The sequence below is a fragment of the Cydia amplana genome, chromosome 18 (genome assembly GCF_948474715.1).
Source record: "Cydia amplana chromosome 18, ilCydAmpl1.1, whole genome shotgun sequence".
Classification (NCBI taxonomy): Eukaryota; Metazoa; Arthropoda; class Insecta; order Lepidoptera; family Tortricidae; genus Cydia; species Cydia amplana.
The window spans coordinates 975,347-1,001,904 of record NC_086086.1 but is presented as its reverse complement, the minus strand read 5'-3'; the positions used below and the strand labels follow the sequence as shown (position 1 = coordinate 1,001,904).

The 26,558-nt window shown below is 36.9% G+C and overlaps 4 protein-coding genes across 5 annotated transcripts in view; 2 read left to right on the top strand and 2 right to left on the bottom strand.

Annotated features, from left to right (window-relative positions):
* The window catches only part of LOC134656253 (acetylcholine receptor subunit beta-like 2), a 48,332-nt gene extending 46,315 nt beyond the window's left edge, over positions 1-2,017 (top strand). For both annotated transcript variants that reach the window (XM_063511768.1, XM_063511767.1), the window contains one exon: positions 1,799-2,017. In XM_063511768.1, coding sequence (XP_063367838.1) covers positions 1,799-2,017 — 219 coding nt within the window. The remainder of the gene's footprint in view (positions 1-1,798) is intronic.
* A 2,150-nt stretch (positions 2,018-4,167) lies between these two features.
* On the bottom strand, positions 4,168-7,053 carry LOC134656528 (uncharacterized). The gene is made up of 6 exons (XM_063512089.1): positions 7,025-7,053; positions 6,722-6,794; positions 6,314-6,445; positions 5,606-5,679; positions 4,827-4,934; positions 4,168-4,315 (listed from the first exon to the last, which is right to left on the bottom strand). Exons 1-6 carry the CDS (start codon positions 7,051-7,053, stop codon positions 4,168-4,170), a joined length of 564 nt encoding a protein of 187 aa, XP_063368159.1.
* Positions 7,054-10,307: 3,254 nt separating this feature from the next.
* Positions 10,308-18,369, bottom strand: LOC134656527 (uncharacterized). Its single transcript, XM_063512088.1, has 5 exons — positions 18,238-18,369; positions 13,461-13,586; positions 11,936-12,030; positions 10,699-10,806; positions 10,308-10,461 (listed from the first exon to the last, which is right to left on the bottom strand). The coding sequence occupies exons 1-5, from the start codon at positions 18,367-18,369 to the stop codon at positions 10,308-10,310; spliced, it is 615 nt and encodes a 204-aa protein (XP_063368158.1).
* Positions 18,370-21,872: 3,503 nt separating this feature from the next.
* Positions 21,873-26,109, top strand: LOC134656303 (uncharacterized). Its single transcript, XM_063511813.1, has 4 exons — positions 21,873-22,234; positions 23,897-24,384; positions 24,930-25,040; positions 25,926-26,109. Exons 1-4 carry the CDS (start codon positions 22,133-22,135, stop codon positions 26,104-26,106), a joined length of 882 nt encoding a protein of 293 aa, XP_063367883.1. The 5' UTR covers positions 21,873-22,132; the 3' UTR covers positions 26,107-26,109.
* The last annotated feature ends 449 nt before the right edge of the window (positions 26,110-26,558 follow it).

The window sequence follows — 26,558 nt, the reverse complement described above, 5'->3', positions numbered from 1 at the left end:
GCATTTTGGCTTAACTAAACCGACAATCTTTTATATTACAGCTTTTGAGTAATTTGTTGTATATGTGCGGAAACAGAAATGCCTTAAACCGTTTAGCAAAAAGCAGATTTAACGCTCAGTTTCGGGACTTGGAATATTCTTTTCTGTAACATATTTGTCAGATTGGATGACTGACTAGTATCTCTGTGCATGAGCATGGCAACACGTAACATGAATAATTTTCTCACTGACAAGACTTGAGCTTCACTATAGAGAGCATGTGTAGGATATCGTCGGGGTCTACGTAAGGAAACCTTAAGTACCGCCCTTTGAGCTCTTTCCAAGTCTATTAAAGTGGACTTAGCACAGCCGCAGCAGCATATTATAACCGACCTTTCTTCTGACCGTTGACACGTGACGTTTTGTTAGAAAAGCTGTACGCTTCAAAGCTCCACGTTTGCCTTATCAGTGTTTTTATTGTTACTATGCGTCGGCATCACATCAGAGGTGCTAATTTCACAGTATCGTTATTTTAGAGATAAGAAAAAATAACAATGCTTGCAGCTGCACCTTTGTAAATTATTACATTTACCACCGCAAGCTAATAATTTAAATAAAACAATATAATAAATAACCGCGTTTCATTTTTAACACCACACTAAGTATCAAAATAATATGAGCGCCGTATCGCTTCGGGGCGGTTTATCGTCCTACACTACCAAAACGTAATATCTAGAATATCAGTGACATTAAATTTGAACCTTAATACTATGACGATACCGGTTGTTTTTCAATATGAATGTTGTACTGGCACGTGCCAAGTCGGGAGCAAGCGCTATTGCGATAATAGAGACAATGGCCTTTATTTGAAAGATTACGGTTTGAAGCGAAAAGTTCACCTCAGAAGAGCCGTACTATAATCGCGACGTAACTACCCGACGAAAAGTCTACGAAAAAGTTAGTGGTAGATATATCACAATTTCAACCCATCCACTACACATCGTATTGTATGTTTTGTCTTTTGTACTTTTACGATAACTAAGTTATGTCTGCAGTCAAGTGTGGCAACGTAAATAAACGTCACATTTGAAAGTTTTTTTTTTACTTTGTGGTGTTGCCAAAAATATTTCACGGCAGATTTTACGTAGCCGGACTTTTAACTGATCTGCTTATATAAATACGGGATTATGTGCATGAGTAGCCGTTCACGATAGCTACGAGCCGCGTACTGCCGCCAACTAGCGCTAGCGGTTCGCCAAAAAACGCTGCAAATTGTGTTACAATCATGAAAATCGATACGATTGATCTTTAGGCCATTGGAATCAATTCGACTCTTTCATTTAATACCACACACGATAGGTTTCTAAACAAAAAATTGTTTTTAACCCATACAAAAAAAAGATGACGTCATAACTCCTCTCCTTTTCTTTTGGTGCTTCGGGTAAAATTTATTTAAATGGCCTAAAGATCAATCGTACCGATTGTCGTACTTTTAACACCATTTGCAGCATTTTACTGAATTTCGCGGTGTACCGCTATCACTACACCGGGCAGCGTGCTGAGCGCGCGATGAGATAATCGGTTGGGGGCGGTCTCGCGCTGTCGTTGTAGGTGGGAACTGTGGCGGGTTTGGGTCACCCACAGAACTGAACATATATTCTTATTTCTGTGGGGTCACTCTTCACTTGTCTTGTAGCAATAAACAGCACAAACTCACTATGTCCACTATGTCACAACACTCTGACATTCTGCCCAAGGAAGTGAGAAACCATATCAGCTCAACTGTTTTACATTCACTAATCCTCTCCTTTGTCCCCAGGTGATCGAAGACTGGAAATTCATGTCCATGGTGCTTGATCGCTTCTTCCTCTGGCTGTTCACCATCGCCTGCTTCGTGGGCACCTTCGGCATCATATTCCAGTCGCCCTCGCTGTATGACACGCGCGTGCCTGTCGACCAGCAGCTGTCTTCCATCCCTATGAGGAAAAGCAACTTCTTCTACCCGAAGGGCGTTGAGACTATTGGAATTGTCAGTTAAATTGTATTAATTGAAACTGGACATACGAATTTTGTTAGAGCGGTGCAGACTTGCAGTGAATGTGGCCGTACATCTGCTGCTAAAATTGGTTATGTCAGCCACTTGTGAGCTCACAAACGTCGTTCTCATCAATCTGTATAACAGTCGCCGTGGTTGAAGCCGGCCAGGACAGTATGATGATGATTAATTGAAATGAGAATCTGATTCCTTTCTGACACAGTTCATGGGTTTATTTATACGGTAAAATATTTACTTTTTTCACATTTAATATTACTATTGTGATTGTTAGTTAAATTGTACATGTAGGTACATGTAGAATATAACAATGTATTCCTGATTTATACTTGTATTTTTTTAAGTGTTAGAAAACTTTAAAAGGGAATTAGTACCTACATGCTATTCTGATAATAGAGTCAAAAACTCTAATTACTAAATATATTTGTTTAATTCTTTTATTTCATATATTTGGTAGCTTTTAACTTAATTTCATTGTTGAAATTTATTGTAGATACTAATAGTTACTCACTTTTTAACTAGGCTAAGATATACACTAATATAAACTCAGTAAAAGACACAAATATGAGTATGAAATTCTTAGTAAATATATAAACCTGTAACTCTGCTAGGAAATAAAATACTGGAAGACCATTATAAATAATCATATATGAATATATCAAACTTAGTGCAAAATAATTGAATAACACACCACTAGCCTACATAATTCCCACTGCTATTGCCTATTTTCATTGTAGGTACTGATGGGTAACCATGAAGAAATCTGCATAGTCTCCAACTATTTCAGGACCTCTGCTCCTTAGGCAGGGTCACTAACGACACACCTCAATTGCATAATGACAGGATTTTAGGCATTATATCAATACAAGTGGGACTTATGTATGTATAATTATGTCTTGGTGATGCATTTGTTGTAAGTACTTTGATTTGTAATGAATAAACTTATAAGAATTCGTTTGATGGCTGTGAAGTTACTTTGTTAAATATTTGATATAATTATAGAGGGTAATTTAAGTACCTACTATTTAAGTGTAAAGTGTCATTCTATGGAACTTGCTAACTATGTAAACAAAAGTCAATAGTAAATTCATCAATTCAGAGACAATTTCAATATGGCGGTTTGTTTACATAGTTAGCAAGTTAAGTTCCATAGAATTACACTATTATAGAGGGTAATTTAAGTACTATTTAAGTGTAAAGTGTCATTCTATGGGACTTGCTAACTATGTAAACAAAAGTCAATAGTAAATTCATCAATTCAGAGACAATTTCAATATGGCGGTTTCTTTACATAGTTACCAAGTTAAGTTCCATAGAATTACAATTTAGGTACTAACGAGCAATCGGTCGCAGAGAGTTACAGCCCGCAGTCTGCGTCGGTGCGCAAACTCGTGCTCCCGATGAAGGTCCTCGTTATGAAGCGGAACTTGTCGAACAATTTTTGACATAAAATACGCGAGTGAACCGTTTTAATATATTTAATGTGTATTAAACACATGTGTACTTCGGCTATAAAATATTCACACAATAAATATATACAAAACTTAAGTATTTATTTTATTTCGTCATTAAACGTTAACAGAATCTTATTTCTATTAATTTTTAACAAGGATTTAAACTTACTTTGCTAGATATATCTTAAACTATATAAATCGTAAAATTCAATTTTCTATAGGTACCCTCTTGAAAACTAACCGTGGTCTGACAGTTCTGACACTGAGTTTTTATACCAAGTGCTACATCAAGTACCTATGGAGCTTATAGGTATTACGAGTATGTGTGCATGATTACTGCCAAGTTTGTGCAAAGTTAGCGTGGTTAGAGGCCACACTTTTTGATTTTACTTCGATTAGTAGTTTCCATTGTACGAAAGATGACAATGATGGCCAAAATGTTGAATAAAAGACTCTGAGAGAGACTGAAGAATGGTGAACAAGAGGTTAATTTGAACGCACACTTGACATCAAAATGATATATATTTAAATTATGCCATTCACGCAAGCATTTCACTCAAACTTGGTACTTGTATTATTAGCGCGAGCGAGACGCACAGATGAAAATAATATCATTTTGAAGTCAAAATGTTTGCCACAGAGATATTTGCGACATCAGTTTGAATTTTTGAAGGTATAATCTTAGTGTTGGTATTCTACCAGCCTGGTTATCACATCGAAGACGCTAAACGGACACAGGTCCAGATATTTATCACAGTCCTGGTTTTGGCCGTCCAGCTCTGCTTGGTAGTAGTCGTCCGATAAGCCTTCTTCGCGAGATGTGGACGGTCTGGAATGGGTAATGTAAGTAAAACTTTAATAACCTTTCTTTTGTTTAGTCACAGTAACCTACCTAATATCTACTTTTGAATCAAAATACAAAACAAGGAACCGAGCTCCAAAACTCGTGTTGTAGCTGTACGAGTAGGTGCCTAGGCCGTTAAGCTTAACTGGGACTGGACAGGACACCGGGAAAGATGAATCAAAATGGCTACCGAGTAGGACACATGGAACACCATATTTACCTACTGCTGGCCGGGGTGCAAGCAGACTTAAAATGACAACTTTAACTCATTATATCCGGATTGATAGGATAGTACAAATGACAGGGTCAAGTGGAGGAAACGAGGCTTCTGCACAGCAGTGGGAAACTAACTTAAGGGGCCCACTGATGATCAGTCTGCCAGACGATATCGGCCTGTCAGTTGTTCGGAGCTGTCACCTTTGGCGTTTAACTGACAGGCCAATATCGTCTGGCAGACTGATCATCAGGCCACTAGGCTAATAAAAAGAATGCTTACGTGAAAATGATGTGCATGATGTGTCCAAGCAGCCCGTTGTGGTGAAGCGGCGTCTCGGCAGCCTCGCAGATGTTGCGCAACATGCATTCTTTGCCTTTCATGCCGTGTCTGTAAATTATATGCATGTATTTACTTATTACCTAAATAAACACAATTTTTAATATAAAGGGGCCCACTGATTACCAGTTTGCCGGACGATATCAGCCTGTCAGTTAAACGCAAAAGGTTCCGAACAACTGACAGGCTGATACCGTCCGGGGGACTGGTAATCAGTGGGCCCCTTTAGGGTACAATCCGAGATGGAATAAGTTTTTGGGAAAAATTTCATTATTGGTACCTACAAGCTTTTATCGCTGACTGTACTTTTCTTAAGACAGACAACTAATACCTACTCATCGAGACAATTCTAAAAACCCCTAACACAATTAGGTTGCGTTGTTTCATCTCAGAGTTCCTGTGGCCACCTCCTGTTCCCATCATCAGATCAGCTCGATGGTACCATAATATTACATTGTCACCACAAACTTACATGTGTATGCAAAATTTCAGTTCAATCGGAAACCGAAAGTGGATCAAATTTAACTTGCAAGATTTTATTACAGAAAACGGGTCAGGTGAAAGTAAATAAAAGCTTGTAAAAAGGGTTGGTATCAAACATCATCAGCTTCATCGCGTTCGTTGTCTCGGTTTTTTGCTACGGAGCTTATGGGAGCCTGTGGCCCAGATTATTATCAAATAGAAACAAAAACACAATTGTTTTAAGTTAATCGGTGACTTACTCTTTGAATCTTGCTTCCAACACCGTATAAGCTAATTCTCTGGTGATACTTCGGCTATGTCTTCGGCTGATTTCCTGAAAAAATATTAAATAAAAATAAGTTTATTAAATAGCACACTTTTATTATATTGAAGTGAGAAAGACCATGAATCATCCAATATCGTTCACTCATATTTAATCTAAAAATAGAACACACACAGGTCGCAAGCAATATTTGCACATGAAGTAGCAGGCCAAAAAGTCACATGCTATCTACAAATACTCTATGCTAGTTAAAAAAAAATTCACTGGTAAGTTGAATTTATCTCCTCACAGGGAAATTGGGGAAGATAACCTCTACGATCTGCCTAATGTCAGTGACCGGGTTGGTGGCCCTAGTCACTACATCACCTGCCTAAAATTGCACTTAAGTTGTAGCACATGACCACGTGCTAATAAAACAGCTACTCACCGGTACTTGGGCACGTAGTCCGGGTGGGTGAAGATCGTGTAGTGTGGAGATTGGACTCTGGAGTACCAAAATGACCGAAGACCGTCTATGGACGTCCTAGGTACCGCTGGAGAGATGAAATGCAAAAGACCATAGCGAACTCAGCGCCGTTGTCGATTCGACAGAAAAGGCTTTGGACAGAGAACCATGGCGGTCTTTGGTGTTGTATGCCAAGATCACCTTCGGGTAGTCGCGCCAAAGTAGTAAATCAATACTCACCGGTAAGTTAGGGAAGATAACCTCGTCTATCTGCGTGATGTTGGTGACCGGGCTGTAGTTAGCCTCGAAGTTGTAAGACACAAACACGTTCTTGTCGGGGATGTCGATCGGCACAGCGATTGCCAAAAAAGTCTGCAACGAAACAGTTTTAATTAAGATTTTTTCAGGGGTCAAAACCAAGCCGGCGATCGTTTATCGTAAAAAGACAATTGGAAAATAAAAATGTAAGTTTAACCTAGGTTATGTTACATTCAACTTGGAATTCATTTCGACGTTTTTAAAAGGGCAGTGAGACGGGAAACCAAACTATAAAACAGTTTTATTTATGTAAGATTTCTTTCTCGATAATCGAACGTTCTCGTTGAAGCACTTTTTCACCGTAGAAACTATATAACTATAAAAACTCACCCCATAAAGACTGTCTGGCGGAAAGACCAGAGCTCGTTTCTCAATATCACCAGCACTGTAGCAAATTAAACTCCTAAAATAAAACAAAATACATTGTTTATTAACTTTAAAATCATTGAAAGAACTTATTTATTTATTGCACAGTAAAATATATAGATATAGAAGGCCAAGCATAAGGCATTCTCTATCTAGTAAACCTACAAAGAATTATTATAGTTAATACCAATAGCGTGTAATATTCTTGTACAATACTTAACACTTAATATTAAATAAGAATGATTAAGAAGAAAACAAATAACTTACCAAAGTAAAATCGCCCCAAACCACTTCATTTTGTAACCAAAAACGGAAAATCCTCAAGCCAAAACGTATTTTAGTTCACTCAATTTACAAATTTAGAATAGAGCTATTATAACTGTCACTGCGTATACGATACTAACTGGTTTTGAAACATCTAGTCGCGTATGTGGATCGGTAGACAATTACATAGGAAGTGTTAAATGGAGACAGTTTACTCTAAATGTGGAGCGGTGGGGTTCCGTTTGTCTTTAGTTTGACAAGGTTTGATTGGTAGTTTTAGGACAAAGTTGAAAAAAACGTTACGGTCAATAAATAAAATGTTCCACTTGTATCTTGTAGATCAATAAAATTTATTAATCTACAAATTATGTTATGTATAATTTTCTATTTTGTGTTTGTGCTCACGAATAAAATTATTTCTATTCTAGTCTATTCTAAATATTTAATATTTGATTGTTGTAGGTATCCACAATTATTTGCCTCTATTGTGAACTGATGTGTTTTAGTGTAAATATTTCACATATAATGGAATAATTTATATTTGATTTTTATGAGGGCTTTATATTATTATAAGTAAATCTTGGAAAATTATTAAAGGAAAGTGAAAGTTAAGGTACAGGTTGATAGGTGCGTATCCATCCATCAACTTGAACTATAATAAGTGAAAATGTATAAAAGTCTCCCATAAATCCAATGTCCTAAAACTAAGACGAACAATAAAATTCCACCCATATCACTTTCCGCTCTAATACCCAAAAAACAACATAACATTTGCATTTCAAAAACTACTCAAACCCGAATTCCAATCACAATTCCATTCACAAAAGAATCAGCCGTGAATTTATTTGGCAAAACCGACGGCAAATTTATGTTGGCCGGGCTCACAAATTGGCTTTATGTCGTCTTGACAGATATAATCTCAGAATTTACGTAATTTTCTTGACAAAAGCCTCTTGACGTCATTAGGGCGAATGTACATGTGCTTACATGACATTAGTGAGAGCGTTAATATGACGAGACGTGTAAACAAATAAATGTATGTGATTTAGAAGTGGAGTGACGAGTTACGTGTGCTCGTGGGGCTTTAGACAATTTTCGCTCCTTAACTCCTCATACGAACCATATAAATCATATACACACATACATGTTTACGAACGCTCTATAGACTTTCCATACAGGCTAGCAATAGCAGTATTCTGGCAGTGTAGCCATTTCATCAAGTGTACCGTACGCTTTGAAACAGAATAAAAATTATTTACTAAAAACTGAAACTAAATCATCTCATTCAGTTCACGCGTCGACACCAAGCCATTGTGGTTAAAACCCGCTAAAACCTATCAAAGGCCTTTCAACTCGAAAGCCAATTTTTATTCTATTTCATCACAAAACACGCAATGTAGTTTTGCAACTATTCAATCCGCTCTGAATAGAGTTGGCACTGAATAGCGTATATGAGATACAGTTTGCAATTTAGATTAAAAAAGCACTTTGAAATATTTTGTAAGTAACTTTTATATTCGATTACAAGTAGACACGGAGGCCACTTTGAACACAGAGGCCATTTGAATTTAGATGTCAAAATAGTCATCAATTTAGATGTCATTTTGTCATCAATCGCACGTGAGCTTCGCTCGCGCCAGTAGATGTACGAACAAGTAAGAGAGAAATGTACGCCCGAATGATATTGATATCAAAATGTAAGTTCGAATTGGCCTCATGGTCATTTCTTCAACTAGAAACGTCACTTTTGACGCAGACTACACCAGCATTCTTGCATTACTACCGACATATTGCTGCCACAAATGTTGAAAGTTCGGGCAGCTACAACGATTTGGACATTTGCGGCAGTAATGTCGCGCTGCAACATTGTAGCCGTAATTGCTGGTGTAGTCTGAATCCAAACGAAACATTTAGGTGTTCGTGTTTCAGTTGCAGTAAGCTCAGCGGTTACAATTCGTGTAAACCGTTCCATGGATTAAGGGAGCGTGCCGACGCGAGGAGCTCGAAATATTTGCCGATCAATCGCACGAGCCAACGGCAGAACATGCTAGCTGTATTCTGACCTGCACCAAAAAAATTGCATAAGAATAACAAAATATTTTGGTACTACTTACACAGGAAATGGGACTTGTGAACTTTGTGTGACGCTTTGGTTTACTGCTACATAAACGCATACTTATTTCTTGTGTCAGAAATAACCTACGTGTATAAATGGATAGGCAGTATCGAAAAAAACACATTCTGTCATATAATATCTCTAGTTGCATTACTCCTCCTGTCGCTACCTCGCCAATCTGCTCAACCTCTATAAGTACCTGAACCCCTAAAGTGCAGTACTTTGGACTATATATCGTAGCATTTAAACGTTCATAAACATACCTCAAATATTTATTAAAATTTATTTTATTCGCCCTAAAATACGTTCAGCACTTATTTAGCTAAAGGGCTCAATTTTCTCTCAGCGTTGAAGAGTAAATAACAGACGTTGCATCTGACTCGCTGATGCTTATTTGTCCGAATCGCAAACTGACCCCGTAGCATCGATATAATGAAGCCGAAATTCTGCTGACTCACTGTTGACCACAGCCGATGTTACTGGGTTTTTGTGAACCGGCAATTTGCATTGGAGTAATATAATAGCCGTTTATGTTTCCAAGTTTTTATAGTTGAAATTGGGATTCGATTGAAATTTAATATGACAATAACATGTAAAATAGAAGTGCATGGTTTACAAAATATATTTTTTTATTTATAAAATTGGCAATCAAGTCAGTCAGCCGCAGATATTAAAAGCAATCATTTACGATAGGTACCTACTTAACTGTGCAACAACTTATCTGCTTCGTAGAGAATGTCCTTGATGTTATTTATGGTTCTTAAAGTTCTTCCATTTGGGCGCATATGATTAATATTCGTTGGAAATTCTCAGAGATAATTGGCATCCGTGGCCTTTTAGAAAACCAAGCATCCATTATAACAGGAAGATGATGATTTTAATTATATAATTGTTCCGTTTGGACAGATAGATACAAGAAGGCTCCTCGGGCTGTACTTCGCCTAATAGAGACAGTTCGATAAGACTGCAAGTTATACTTATACATATAACAACACGGGACTTAATCGCGTAAAACTTACGTTTATGTATGGCCTGACGTTTCGACCATGACGTTACGTTCGTGGTCACAGGCAGACTACGCGAAGTTTCACGCGATTAAGTCCCGGGTTAGTTATACAAGTATGAGTGAAAATATTTTTATATTAAACCAATATAGACTGCAAGTTGATATTAATTGAATAGTTGTTCCGTTTGGACAGATATATAGTCGAGTGGGCTGATCGGGCAGTGACGAAGATACTTGGCGCAGTCGTGCAGGATCCCACGGTACTCCGCCTCGTAAAAACAGTCCTCTACATCTGTCTCTTCCAAGGATGTTGAAGGCCTGAAAGATGAAAAATTATGATAAAAACGGCTAAATATTCGTATCAAATTTAATTATAAATATGTTAACGAAACTTTACAATTGAACTAAGTTAGTCATACTAAGTTAAATGACAAAACAAATATAATCAATCATTTAAGAGAAGTGAACGTAGTTTATAAAAAATCTCCAGAAATTAAAAGCAGATCTAAATTTAAAATCAGCATACCGCGCTCAGGGCATACTGAAGAGACTTACGTAAGTGCAAGATGTAGTAGGTCTCCTAAAAGGCCATTATGCGTCAACTGGGACGTGGCCGCTTCGCAGATAGACCTTAACAGGCATGCTCGACCCGGAAACCTGTTCCTGGGAAACGAAATTATTAGGTATTTATTGGATTTTTACTTCAGCAACGAAACGTGTTTCAAGAACCGCCATCAAGGAACTTCACTCGCGAGGCTTGAACCATGATCACAGTTCAAACTTACATTGTGACATCTATGTATTTAAATGCGGATGCCTTTGTTTGACATAATTATTAAAAGTCATAATGTAATGATTGTCAAATTATTATTAGTCATAATTCTAAAACTTTTCAGTATTTTTGTAACGTTATCCTATAGATAGCTTAGTAAGGTTAGGTTTGTTTTTTTTGAAGAGGGTGAAACGCCGGAGTGGGTTTAGTGGGTAAGGCCAAATTCTCCCCCCCCCCTCTCGCCAAGAGAGGGATAAGGAGCGGCGAGTCCCACACACCGTTCGTAAATGTATTCCCACTCCGTCAAAAAAAAGATTTGTTTTTTGTCAATTCTGAAAAGTTACACGTTTCTGAGAAAAAACAAATTATGAATAACGAACATGCGGACAAACAATGCATTATATGACTTAAAACTTTATGGGCAACAATAGAAACCCATTTAAATGATGTCAGTCGCTCATGCATTTCATTCGTACTTGCCCGTATATGTACTAGAGTACTAGAGTGAATACAATTCCCCTCCATGCCTCCATGTCGGTAACGCTCTGACTACAGTGGAGTTGCTACCGCCAATAGGCTGCTTTGCTAACCATCAGATACTTATCTTATCTGCCACCATCATTATATAAAACCGGTCAAGTGCGAGTCGGACTCGCGCACGGAGGGTTCCGCACCATCAACAAAAAATAGAGCAAATTAAGCAAAAAAAAACAAGCAAAAAAACGGTCACCCATCCAAGTACTGACCCCGCCCGACGTTGCTTAACTTCGGTCAAAAATCACGTTTGTTGTATGGGAGCCCCACTTAAATCTTTATTTTATTCTGTTTTTAGTATTTGTTGTTATAGCGGCAACAGAAATACATCATCTGTGAAAATTTCAACTGTCTAGCTATCACGGTTCGTGAGATACAGCCTGGTGACAGACGGACGGACGGACGGACGGACGGACGGACAGCGGAGTCTTAGTAACAGGGTCCCGTTTTTACCCTTTGGGTACGGAACCCTAAAAAAGGACTTACCTTTCCAACATTCCTTCGATGGAAGTGTACAGTAATCTTCTAGTCAACAACTCATTCGTGCCAACGGCACTGCGTTTATCTTCACTTCTGCCCCACTGTAAAAATAATAAGGTACCGTAAAATGAGGTGAGTACGGTCAAAACTGAAATTAAAACCTCGATAACATTTTATTTTTACATATGAAAACTGAATGGTGTATATAATAAGTGTTCCGGACGTTTGTATTTTAGTTCTTATTTTATTTTGGGTAGTTCCATTTCATAACTTTGACGATAAAAAGGAAAAGGTGCCTCGTATTTGGGATGAGAGGGGTTTTCATACAAAGTTGATTTTGGAAGATTGTTGGATCGATTTTTTTTTATTATGCGTATTACTATAGCTCCATTTTAAATTGGAATACATTATTTTTGTAGCAGTAGCCTTAAAATCCCTTCTTACCCCCCTCTCAAACCTTCTCTCCCCATTCATAACCCACCTCTCCCCGCGAAACCTACTCACCCCGTTTTACGGTATTTTATGAGTCAAAATTTGAGATTTTTCAAATATTTCCACCATATTATTGATTTCATAAAAGCAGCATCTCATTTTATTTGTTATCTTAGGTATGACGTACCCATCACGTCCCTCAGCCATGAGGATACGACAAGGAAGAGAAGATGACGCACCTATAAGAGTATTATTATGACATCAATAATAAATGTAGTCTATTGCCATTTGTTATAGGTGTAAGTCTGAGCTGGCTGCTTAAAAAAAAAATTATACGAGTACTACTTAAGTAGTTTTAGCGATAAGACCGCCTGTTGTTTAACTCTGCTTGTGTTTCTGTTTTCTTTTATTCTTTATTCTTTAAATAAATACAGGTATAAGTTTACAGTTCTAGATATGCCAAAACACTTATACTGTTAATACATAGTCATAACTACCTTAACATAACATATGTAGAGATTAAAAAAGGCATGAAACTATACTAATTTACATAGGTACTCGTTGAGTTAAAAAAAAACGACTTTGTAAATCCTGATATTATAGGTACTAATTTACATAGGTTGAATTTAAAAACATCCTGATACTATGTTGTAAGGACGGCCACTTGTCTGCGTTTTGGACTGTAGCTAAGAAGTTATTGAGTAATTCTATTGCTCGGTACGTGGGTGCGTGCAATAAAAAGGATGTTTGAAGTGAAAACTTCTTTAGCGGCGCTGTGCACTTTTTGAGGTGGGGAAAAAATGTTAAACTCGCGACAGATCACGTGACCGTTAGACGGTCACGTGACCGTAAGACGGACACGTGACCTGATCGAGAAACTGTTACAATGTCATTGAGTTTTTCTTTATTGATTTAAATGCCATCTAGTGCTTAGAGGTTTTAAGTAATGCGACGAAATAACGCTAGATGGCGTTAACCTCAATTATACATAGTGCTGCAGACATTTTGCAGTAGTCATTGAGTTTTCACTTCTGCCGGCACTCCCGGAGTGCAACCCGTTGTTTTTATTTTTATTGTATTGTAAGTAGCCTCAACTTACCGTGACATCACCAAGCAATGGTTCAAAGTATGTGGCATTGGCAACGTTATAATAATTTGCTTCGAAGAACCACGCCACGCTCGTCGTCGTTTCTGGATGCAGCGGGACGGACACCGTTGCGAATACCTGCAAGTTTGGACACCATCATTATCATTCTCCCATATTATCATCACCATCGGTTTGAACACCGACCCAATCGCTCTTAACTGAGCTACCGAAGCTTACCAAAGCAAAGGAGGATGGGAAGATTTGTATGGACACTGGCCTATGAACTAATAAGAAGAATCGACATGCTGCAAAAACGAGCTGTACGTTCTATCTATGGACTGGGCGCTCGAGCATCCCTGAGAGAGAAATTCAAAGAAGTGAACATTCTTACCCTTGCATCTCAATACATACTTGAGAATATTATGTATGTTCGGAAAAACGTCCACGAATTTAAGCTTAACAGTGATATCCATAACTATAACACTAGAAACAAACATAAACTTTCTGTGCCCGCCCACCGCCTCCGTAAGGTTAGTACGTCTTTCGTCGGGAACTGTACACGTTTTTATAACAAAGTTCCCACTGATATAGCGAATTTACCACTTAACAAATTTAAGTCACACATTAAGCGCTCCTTGTTGAGTAAGGCGTACTACACTGTAAATGATTTTATAGATGATAGAGATGCCTTTAAGCCGGCAGCTTGATTTCGATAGTATAATAAGAGTTAATATGTATTGTTTTTCTTTTCTTTTTTTTTCTTTTCATTGTGAATTAATCATGCTAGTCTCCAGTAGAATTGACACATGAGACCATCATGTTCTCGATTAATTAGGTATATTGTTTATATTGCTTAATTTAATTTTAGTTTTTGACACTTGGAGACCTTATACATCTCTAAGTTTTAATTTTATTTTTAATTTGTTTGTACATATTTATATTTTTAATGATTCTGACACTTGAGAGACCTATACATCTCTTAGTCAATATAGGGCATTTTGCTTAGTAATTATGTGAAGATATACCGTTTTTCATGTAACATACAAGAACAAAATATTGTGTCTCACAGCTATACATTATTACAATTTAAATATTAATATGGCCCGGCAGCTTGAATATGTCATGCTCGCTTAAAAGTCTTTGCTTACGGTGGCGTTGTTGATCGGGTCACCACTTTCCCGAATGAAGGTTGAGAGAGGCGATGGCTGAGATACGCGTCATACTCGTGAACGGGTGCTGTTTGTGGAGACTGGTCTATTTAAGCTAACACGAGCTATTATATTTAGTAACTTTATTTTTGAGTATAATTACATGGACACACCTCATTCGGTTCTCGTATGCTATTTTATTTTTACTATCATTTTCTTTAATTTAATGAATGTTTTAATTAGGTATACAGGATTTTGACTCTTGGAGACCCTATACATCTCTAAGGATAATTTGATTAACTACTATATATTTTAATCTTTTAGTTATGATGACACTTAGAGACATTTACATCTCTAAATAATTTTAGATTATAGTTTTTGTATCTTTGTGTTTTTTTTTTTTTTCAATACTATTGTTATTGCGTTTTCTGTAATTCGACATTTAGAGGCTTTATACATCTCTATGTTAGTTTGATTTGATATTTACGGCTTAGTTGTATTTTATAATTATTGATGTGTTTTTTTTTTTGCTGTATGTAAATTCCATATTGACGTGTAAAAGTGCCCTTGTGGCCTATTTGCTGAATAAATGTTGATATTTGATATTTGATATTGATATTGATATTTGATATTTGACATACCATTGGAAAAGTTTTTCTCCATATTCCATTTTATTGTATGTCAAATCTGTGTTTAAAAAAAAATGAAAAGAAAAACATAATAAAACGAATCATCGTCCACCTCGCGTTATCCCGGCATTTTGCCACGGCTCATGGGAGCCTGGGGTCCGCTTGACAACTGACAACATAATAAAAAAAATAAAAAACTAAAATATCGTGACACAAAATCATGCACAATAACAAAACCTTCATGATCTGCGACACAGGAACTTAGTGTCGAAATTGTCGAAAAACAACTTATACAGTCATATTTCAACTCACACTACATTTTACGGTGCTAACTTTTTTTACACAACGATTTGGGACTGCCTGCCATAGTAAAAGTATTAGAACTTAGAATAAGCACTTGTCCTTATTGGTCATATAGGCCATGAATTTGCCCACGCTCCTTTGTCCATTCCTGTCATTTGTTTACATTAATAACCTTCGCTCAGTTATTTCTGGTGATAATTGCAATTGTCGTTTTTGGTCAGATACATCTAATATCTACTTAAAGTTATAAATTGGTAAATTTACCAAAATATACTTACTCCGTATTGTGTCGATGTGGTGAATAACAAATATCTCTTCTGTCTGTTGTTTACTTTCGAAAATCCTCTGTCCAAGTTAAATAGAACTAAATACCTGAAAACAAACAAAATATTAGTTACAACATAGTGGAATTTTTCTTATTTCCTAAATCTCGATGTTAATTCCAATCTTGTGAAAAAAAACTCAAACTGTAAGTACAATGTTTATACATGAATATTTTATACTGAAGTAAAACAAGTTTAAAAAATACGTACACCACCCAAAGCCAATCAATCCACATCTTCTCTTAATATAACAGACAGTTTAAAGTGGTTATTGACAGCAAATTACTGTCCAAAAACTGACAGCGTGTTCGACCCAACTTAATGAACCTTTGACGTCTTATTTGTGTTCACAATTTGTGATCACTCGATGCTCGTACAGACTAAGCAAACGAACTAAAAAAAATCATACACGCTTGGGAAACGAAGCCGTGTTCGCACTTAGATCTGGTTTAATTTCTACTCTGTGGTAGCAAAGTCTGTACGCGCAGTAGTTGAGATAGTTTGTCAAGTAAGTGTAAATTGGTTGACGGGACTTGTGTTTGGTGTTGCACATAGAGGTTGTAATCAAATACGAAAGTCCCAGCGACTCCGCTTGGAGCCGCGATTGGTACGATAAGAGAAAGCGAGCACTCGTAGGATTGTCTAAGGTTTGCCGGTCACGTTCTAGTGAGGACTTGTAATTTAGCCATCACGATCCTCAAGTATGTTAAGGGGTGAATGCTGCTTGGACGTGGATTCAGAGCATTTTGTAGTTGATGCGATTTTCTTTCTAAATATTGGAATGTTTGCGTATTTTGCACGTCTGCTCTAGTAACTTCAGTGGACATAAATAGAGCATCAGAGAGCTGCTTACTACTGTTAGTAACGCTATGATTTGATTTTCTAAGAAGGCTACGAAGCAAATTTGGATAAGACCCATGTTAAATCTATAATTCAAGCCGTGGAATATATACGTACCTACCTATCGAGACAAACCTAGGTACTAGTAGGTTCTGTAATTTAGTTTTTAATTATAATAAATAAACATCGCGCCGTAAGATTCTAAACACACAGATTTGCCGCAGATTCTAACACGCCATATTTTTATGTTTTGTGCAATATAGTTTAAATAAATATATAAATAACGAAGTACTCAGTATCGCAGTATCTCTGAAACCCCCATAATAATAAATTATCTTTTACAATCACTATATAGTAGTTACCTACCATAAAAATCAACAAACTAACATCAAAAATAGAATTCATAAGCAATGAAACCCTTTTTAAACGAGCGAGTAAATTCCATACTCCCATTTAAGCTAACGATAGATTAATTGATATAATTCATATGTGCTAGCTTTTAAAAGTCAATGGAATGCCCGGAGCGACTCGGAGAGGGAATATTTGAAACGCGGCTCCGGATCCGATTCGACAACGATCTACGAAACTTTTTTAACAGCAAAATAAATGTATATTGAATTTAGGGCAATAAATATGTCCTTGTATCACTTGTATGAATGGATCAAACGAAGTACCTAAAGAACAGTAAACATTTTCAAAGTGTTATCTTGTCAATATAGGAAAGAGCTTTTGGAATAGGCCTGCTGGTTGTCGTAGGTAGCCTTAAGGAAAACATTCTTTGTTAAGAACTGTCTTTTACTCATATTGCCTGATAATTATGCAATATAATAATAATTACATATGTTTTGTGAGCAAAATGATAAAAATCTTCCACCGAAATTCGTCCACCCAACGAGCCAACTCAATACGACCTATATATTCAACACGCAAAGTAATAATTAGCAAAACGTTGAAAAAACCCTAAGGAATAACAGTTGTAAAGGAAATAATTCAAATATTTTGTGAATGCTTTCCAACCAGTCCGACGTATCGTGAAATTCGATGGATCTCGATAGAAATGCGTCTCGATGTGCAGTTCACTGAACAACGCTGTGAATGTACCGTGCACTTGTACCTTAAGAGCGGTATTGTTTTAATAAAATCCTCATCTTTGAGTGGAATGAGTGGTGCGTTTGGTGGTGCCATGAGTTCAGGCCCTTATCCCAACGAATCTCGCACGAGATCGCGGATTATCATTGTTATCGAATTGTTATTTTTACAAAAAAAAAGGAATCGATGAGTTCGATCAAAAATAACATTACGCATTTTTAGAAGCGTTATGTTAATAGCTACAATTCGTTGCAATATATGTAGTTAAAAGAATCCGTGTTTTTTTCTATCCAGTGAAAGTGGTTTACTTAGTTTACTAGAGAAATCAAGATAGTCAATATATAGATAACTCTGCTGGCTGAACCCACTGCAGCTCACAGGCCGGTTCGAAGATACACTGATATCACAATGACATCTAACTGATGAGTTACCTATCGTGCATTTCGCTTGTACCTACTTGTCCGTACTTAGGCGCGAGTGGGGTCGTGATTTGATAGCTGTTGGTCCTACATGCGATTCGTCCGAAGCGCAGTTCGTCCATTACGTGGTTCGTCCATAACGCGTTTCGTCCATATCGTAATTCGTCCATATCGCTATTCGTCAATATCGTGATTCGTCTAAGTCTTAGTTACTAAATAACATGATTTAAATATATAGAGGGCTGATTCCTACCTTGCGCAAAGCATTGGCAATGCCATTCAGCGCAGCAATGCCGCCAACCTTCTTGGCACCCTGCTACAAGGCACGGAGCTGGAGCCAGTTTTTTTTTAATAATTTTAGTCCTTGCTGTTAGTTGTAGTTTTATGTAGTTTATAATTTTTGACTTATATTACTTGTTTACTTATTTAATATGTAAATATTTAAATATAATTCAGTGTACATTCGAGTTTATTAGATTTAGATTTAGATTTCATTTATTTGCAATAAACACAGTGGTTCTTATGCTATTGTTATTAGGTAACACATGATTAACTACATAGTAGCATGCAAATTTACACCTTAAACTCTAGGACATACAACACATTATTCAAATATTTATACAGTTATATTGGCCTAGCTGTTATGCCTCCTCCTAGCTTCCGGCATCAGGCCGCCGCACCGCATCAAAGGCTCTCTCTTTCCGCTCCCAGGCCAATTTATCAGAATGAAGGGCCATAATATAATGGAATTCTGTGGCTGCAGTTCGTCATGCTCAATAAATGTGCTCGACATGCAGCCTTCTAATTTACAATTTATTTCGCTTTGCGATTCAAAAAGGAATGTCGAATGGTCTGTGACGACGAAATTTAATCACATTTCAATTTACCGTTTAGTCTGTAGTTAGGTAGTAAATGATTAAAGGTAGGTTGAACATGCTAATCGAATAATCATAGCAAAGTCTTGGGTGTTTTCTGTGTATTTTTTTTAATTTATTTACACATCACAAAAAACATAATACAAAGAACTTAGAACTAAGATGCGCCACAGAAACTTATGAAAGTTTATGCGTGGTGCAAATGCATCACTACGCTCAAACTGCATGTATTTGTATAATATATCGTTGTATGAGTGCCTACAACACCAGTCTTCTTGAGCTTACTGCGCTGCGGTGGGACTTAGTTAATCTCTGTAAGAATGTCCCGTAAACTTATTTATTCAATATTATTGAAAAATGATTGTTAAAGCGTAGTTTTGTAATCTTTGGTTTGCTTTATTTTGATCAGTCAGCGAAAGAAAGCATCGCAAAGATTCCTTACATTGCATACATACCTATTCTAAAAACAAATAAACGTGCATCAAGTCTCCAATCCGCTTTTTTGCTAGTGCCTAGAAATAGGACGTTAATGGGTCATTCTCTCATTTCGTGCAAATCGGTGAGATTCTCTCGATTTGTAATTTTTGTTTTAAATGGTAAACTTTTGAGTTTCGTCAATTTGTGGATTCATTTATTAACATTTTTCTGCTAAAGGCACCTTTGTAACGTTATTACTTTTCATTTAATAAGGCTACTGGTAATGAACTACGCGCTGGTAATGAATTCGGCCGAGATGGTAATTTTATCAGTGGACGGTAATGAAACAAACTTATGAAATCGAACATATTCTATGTATATAAGTATGTATTTATCTATATACGTATGTATATCGTCGCCTAACACCCATAGTACAAGCTTTGCTTAGTTTGGGGCTAGGTTGATCTGTGTAAGATGTCCCCCAATATTTATTTATTTATTTATTTATTTATTATTTATATAAAAAACTGTATTTCAAGAAAATTAACACCAATTAAAATCAACAATATTAAAAACATGTGTCTTAAGCACTGCGGAGATGATCAAACCGACTTGACATACACTTGGAGTTGACAATCTCAACTTATAATGTTCAAGCTAGATGGTACATTCACCATTTACTTATCATCATTATAAGTCGAGATTGTTAACCCCAAGTGTTTGTTAAGTCGGTTTGATCATCTGCGCACCATATCACATTAAACATAGTTTTCAAATTTTCAAAAATTAGCATAGACAAAATATATTTAAATCATTCGCGTTTTGTACCTATGTAATTTTTTTTTATCGTTTTAACCCTATAGTGTGGGGTGTCGTCGGATAGGTCTTTAAAAATAAATAGGAGTTTGCAAACAACATTTTTTGATAAAGTCAATCAATTCGGAAATAATAATTTAGAAAGAATAAAAAACGGTTATTCCTTCTAACTCTTGAAAAATCGATCCAAAAAATATGGAAAAAAATCATAAAAATAGTGCTTAATAAACTCATTCAAACAAAATTAAAGCGAACTTGATAAGTTAAGCCGTTTATGAGTTATCGCTAAAAGTCTTCCCTTCTTATTTTATTTAAAAGCCTGGCAAACCTTATTTGTGACCGGATTTTCGCAAGCAACCCTATAACCACATAATAGTGACCGGAAAAAGATAGGCAACCTAGTTGATTTATATTGTACAAGTTGTATACTTTCCATTGGAACTTATTTCGTTTGTCAGACAGATCGGTGAAATTTAAAGAAAAAAAATTTTTTTTTTCAAAAAATAATTAAACATAGTTTTGACCATATTTCTTTAAGCAACCCTATTTATTTATGTTCAGGAATATATTTTCTTTCATAATATGTAAGTTTCATCCGTCAGACATATCGGTGAAGGTCGACCATCTTAGACTACAAAGGCTCCCCGGTTGGGCTCCCCTATTATCATATACAGTTTTAAATGTTTATAACAACGTAATATTTATAATAACTAAGCCTCTTTCCATTAAATGCACTGCCTCGAATATATTATCATTACCTTCTTAAGTCATTCATTACCTTTCCCAGTAAAATTAGAAGGAAAAGAAGTGAATGAAACCGATATGAATGAAGTTTTGGAAGTTTTTGTCGCCTACATCAGTTGGCATCAGACCTTAATTTTGCAGAATAAACCATCTGAAAGGGGACACTAAAACACTTCATTACGTATAATTATAATAATGTACACTTGCTACTTACTGTATAAATCACGCGATGGCGATGAAGACTAACGAGAACCACACTCCTTCCCGACCCGAGAGATCGTATATATTTTCGCTAACAGCGGCACACGGGCGTCCGCTACGAGATCACGCGGCCAACTGACTGACGAACAATGTGTTGCATCGGCGGTAGGCGCTATATACCCTCGCTATATAGCAAAATATAGCTAATCTATTTCTCGCGTCGGTAATGAAGAAATTACTTGAACCATACACTTATAAGGCTGTATAGTTTTTATTATTTACTTCTAGCTTCTAATATTATACGATTTAAAACATAACTAAATAAGTCATTTATTGAACAAACAACGAATTTTCTATTTGTAGTATCTTAAGGTTAAAATGTAGGTCAAAGTTATATCTTCACGCGTTACATGTAGAGATGAATGAAAAATTTGGGTGTTAATTGTACATATAAAGAAAATACATATCTTTTTAGAATTGTTCATTGGAGAGACATATACTTTAGGCCCTATGTTACAACCTTGCATTAACAGATATTTGAAACCGCCACCACATTTTTGGTAAATTTCCGAAAACACCGATTTGCACGAAATGCGAGAACGACCCTAATAGGCTGATAATGTTGATTAAATGGTCCGGAAAAACTACCCTAATTTGACCTAATAACCAGTTAATACTAATTCCACTAAACTAACTTTGCCAGTTCAAAGGGATGGCTAGCAGACAGGCATGCGAGCCTAATTGCCTGCTCGCTCAGGTAACGCTAATGTGGCACATGCCGGAATCACTGTGAAAACATAACGGTTCATTAGTCACAAAGCAGAGCAAATACTACTACATTTATTTTATTTCCCGCCGTGTTCCGCGAAAGACGCACATAATGCTGCTCGCACTAATCCTCCTAAATGTTCTCACGGCGCTCGAAGCACACAGACAGCGGAGGTACCTCGTGTATCCCGACGGCGGCCCAACCCGAGCGCAGGTATTCCTTCCCTTATTCGAATTCGTTCATGCAAATTTACATAACGTAGCTGATTTAACTCGGGCAAATGATGTTTTCTTTGCACACCGGATCGGGCTTAACGAAGCAGTGTTTTTTCTTGTTGGTGAATTTAAATGCAATTAAGTTGCTCGCTTTGGCCTGCTTTTTGAAGTGTTGCGAGGAATTTGTTTAGTCGAGGTTTTTTCTCGTTTGCTTCGTTTAATTCTTGACGTAGTTCTGGTGAGTGGAGAATTATTCATTTAATCTGATTGAATGAAAAAGTGTTATGCGGAGTTGGTATGTACCTATATAAGACAAATTCCCTACTACTGACATAGGTAGCGATCAATTGAATTGATTAATAGTGACACTAATAAGATATTGTCAGCGACCTGTTTGGCAGAAAATCACCGTTTTTCAAGTAAAGTTATGTGAACAATCATGGGAACATGATGGACAATAAAATAAATATTATAAGACAATCTTACACAAATCCATATACAGTGTGTGGCCTATAACGCGGGCGAAAAATTAAAACGTAGATTCTACTCCTCAAACTAGACAATGTTTGTTCAGCGACTTTTAAAAATAACTTGTGGTTGTATTTTAAAACACTTTAAAATTTAATCGAACACGCAATGTATTACGAAATTGATTAAGCCTGTACGTGACAAGACTGACGGGCAATGTCAATTAGACGGAATTTAAAGTACATTGAAAATATTATTTAGTTTGTTTGAAAAAGGGACAATTTTAAGACTACATAATTTCAAAAAGTTGTTGAACAAAAGTTTTATTGTTTGAGGAGTAGAATCTACGTTTTGATTTTTCGCCCGCGTTATAGGCCACACACTGTACATACCTACATATTCACATAGCAATCAGTAATAAGATACCTAGCTAAATTAATATTTTTGAAAATATTAATAAGTCACCTCCGCTCTAAGCTACCAGAATATTTATGCGAAAAACGAATATCGATACATAATCATAATTAATTAGCTCCATTAACCTAATCACATCAGTTTCAATACGCGGCGATATCCGAGTCCCCACGGGCTGTCATCCATCGACAAATGGCTGGGTATCATTAGCCCGTGATCGAGTATATCTAATTTCATAAATGCCCTCTCCTTAAGGGCCTCTGAAACAATAGCGTTGCCGTAAAGTGCCCCAGAATAAGGGCCGATATTATAAGGCCGTTCCTGTTTTTAGATTGTTTCGCTTTCGTATTTTTTTAACATGATATCCTCTTCCTTTGTGTAAATATCTTTATAGGCTAAACGTGCTCAACTGTTTACCTGGTAAAGTAGGGCAAGTTTTTGTAATATGGAAAGCTAGAAATTATACCGCGGTTTCGTAGAGACGACTATTAATTGGGTCTTTGTGTTTGTTTTATATTTAGGTCTGCCATCAAGAAAGTTTAATATCTTTTTATGAGATTTTTATATTAAATGCTTTTAAATTTCATTATCTAATTGATAAAATCAATCATTATGGGTATTACATTAAAATAAATAATAATTATTATCCAGTAAAGCAACAGAAAAAAAATTGTTTCATAAATGTTAATCGGTTTTGTTAAATACATAAAAAGACAATTTGAATTCAAAAAATATTTAGATATATTTAAAAATATCATAATATTTGTTTTTGTTTCAGTTTATCATCGGTTTAGGTATTCCAGTAGATCTAAAGGAGCAGGCAGTGACAGTCGGAACTGTCATTAAATTCCAATATTACCTTCCCTCGAACAGTACCGAGTACACTAGCAGGATTTACGGATTTGTAGAAACTGTGTCCAGAGACATGGATGGAAATAGTAATACTGAAGATAAAGATTCAGAATCTAGGAAAATAGCTGTTGATGATGACGATGATAAAGAAGAATCCCAAGATGATGTTAACGATAGCGAAGAGGGTAAAGAATCTCAAGAAGATTCTTTAGTGGATATCACTTTTAATGACAGAAGAAAAAGATCGTTGATATACTCTGAAGGTGGCGCAGTACAAGATAAAAATGAGTTGACTTTAGATGAAGCTATTAGTCGACAGGAGCTTATAGATCAGAAGGCAAGAGAAGAAGAGACGGGGCCGCAGAGAATGAATAGATGGGATTTTTACAAAATTATTGAACATATGTCTGAAAAGTAAGCTTTTCCTTGCATCTCTTAGTTTTAGGATTGCTTTCCACGGATAAAGAGATGAGAGGAGACGTGCGGGAATCAACAGATACGAGTATCATTTTGTAATCCAGCGAAGAGAAGAAGACAACCAATGCCATTGGTTGATCCCCGCACGTCTTTCTCATCTCCGCTTACCTCCACATCAGTGGAAAGGCAGCCTTTAGTAACGGTTACTTTTAAAAATCGTGCCTCTAACACAATTGACACATATAAAGTGCTAATTTTGCATTTGTGTTTCTAGAGCGAACAGTTAGGTACAAGTAAGCGTAAAAAAAATTATAACTTAACTTATTTAAATGACCTTGACCATCATAGCTTATTTAAATGACCTGAAAGTTTCTGAAAGAAAGTAAGATGATTTTTACAATCCACTTAAAATTAGACGTTATATTCTTAAACAAAATCATTTCAGCAACCTCTCTCCCCCACCCCTCGGAATTCAAGAAAATAAGACTGAAGTAATACAGTATAATAAAACATTGATTTGAAATACATTCCATGTATTACAGATACGGGTACTCTGGTCGTCCGTGCTTGCTACGTACTATCTGCGAGGCGGCCGAGATTCCGTTCACGTACGAACATGGCCTGTTGGGTGAAATAGCACACATTCTGTTCACGTGAGTAAAAGCTTGGTTATTGTCTATATTAGTAGTAATGTGTGTGGAGTCCGTGTGGCTACGTACTATCTGCGAGGCGGCTGCGATCCCGTTCACGTAGGAACATGGCCTGTTGGGTGAAATAGCACACATTCTGTTCACGTGAGTCAAAGCTTGCTTATTGCTTATGGAGTCTATCTGTGCGCGTGTGTGCATTTAGGTGACGTTCGGGTTCTGCAGCAGTCGTTGCTGCAGTACTGCAAATGTCAAAAATCCAGTAGGAAGGCAGTATTGTCGCTCTGCAGGAAATGTCAATTTATCGACAATTCAACGTTTCCTCGTTCCAAAAATAATATTGCCGCCCGGATCTTTGACATTTTCGGCGGTAATGCAGTCGGCAGTAACGTCGCGCTGCAATACTGCGCCAGTGCATCTGCGTTCGGGATCCGAACGTCACATTAACAGCCACAAATGGCTACGGACGATCTTCGTCAGATTTTTTAATTGTTAAGTAAAAGAGTAGGTAAGCAGCTTCTAAAATAATTTTAAGGATTTTGTTTTTCGCTTCTATCGTCTTAAACATCCGTGCTAATATTGATACCAGACCACGCGAAAGATTTCAAAACATCTCAAAAGTTTTCATTATTTTGCCACTCTTGTGGATAAAATGCAACTTTCTCATCAGGGAGGGTTAAGGGAAGAATAAAGGTGACAGTCCATTTCCAACCGCAGCTGCACTACTGTTCATTTTACTATGGAAATTGACAGTAACAGCGACGCGTTCAGTACCAGTAGTAGTGCAGCTGCGGTCAGAAATGGAATGTTACCCTAAAGAGAGCCAAGAAGCTTTGAAGAATACAGAGAGAGGTGTAGTGACAACAATAAATACTTGTTGTTTGTTTTCAGGCCCTCGACAACAAAAGACGAGCTGTCCCACCACACGGACAACGAATACCACGCCGCCGAGCGTCTGGGCCGCAGCGCGGACGGCAACTGCGAGTCTCTGTTCCCGGAATGCGAGTCCTCGGTGTTGGAGACTTTTACAGAAATCGGCGTTGATACACTGCATAAATTCGGACTGTATTAATTAAATTGCTAAGATACTCAATATAAGTTCGTTCGAATTGCTATAAACCCTGCACCCTAGATGACTGACTAAGCTTATTATCAGCACATCTCTAGCATCATAACGGCCATAGGTAGTGATTGCCTACGAAGCAGGTGATCCCGGATTGGAAAGTTTTTAATCCAGTCAGTTCCCGTACGACTTCAAATTACTCCGCATCATATCATTTCCGTGCCATAGCCCTGGCCTTCAAGGCCCTTCAAAGACAATTTGGTTTATTTACAGAATTAAAAAAAGGTTAAACAATCTTGACAATTCATTTTATTAAAAACACTTTTAATAAATAGTAACTATTAGGTAAATGAGGATAACGTTTGTATGAAAAGGTGATTTCACGCGGGTCCTCCACTTTCGTCTTAATTCTGGAATTGCGGTGTTGCAGCCACTATATCAGTTTTCAAAACTGGTATTCA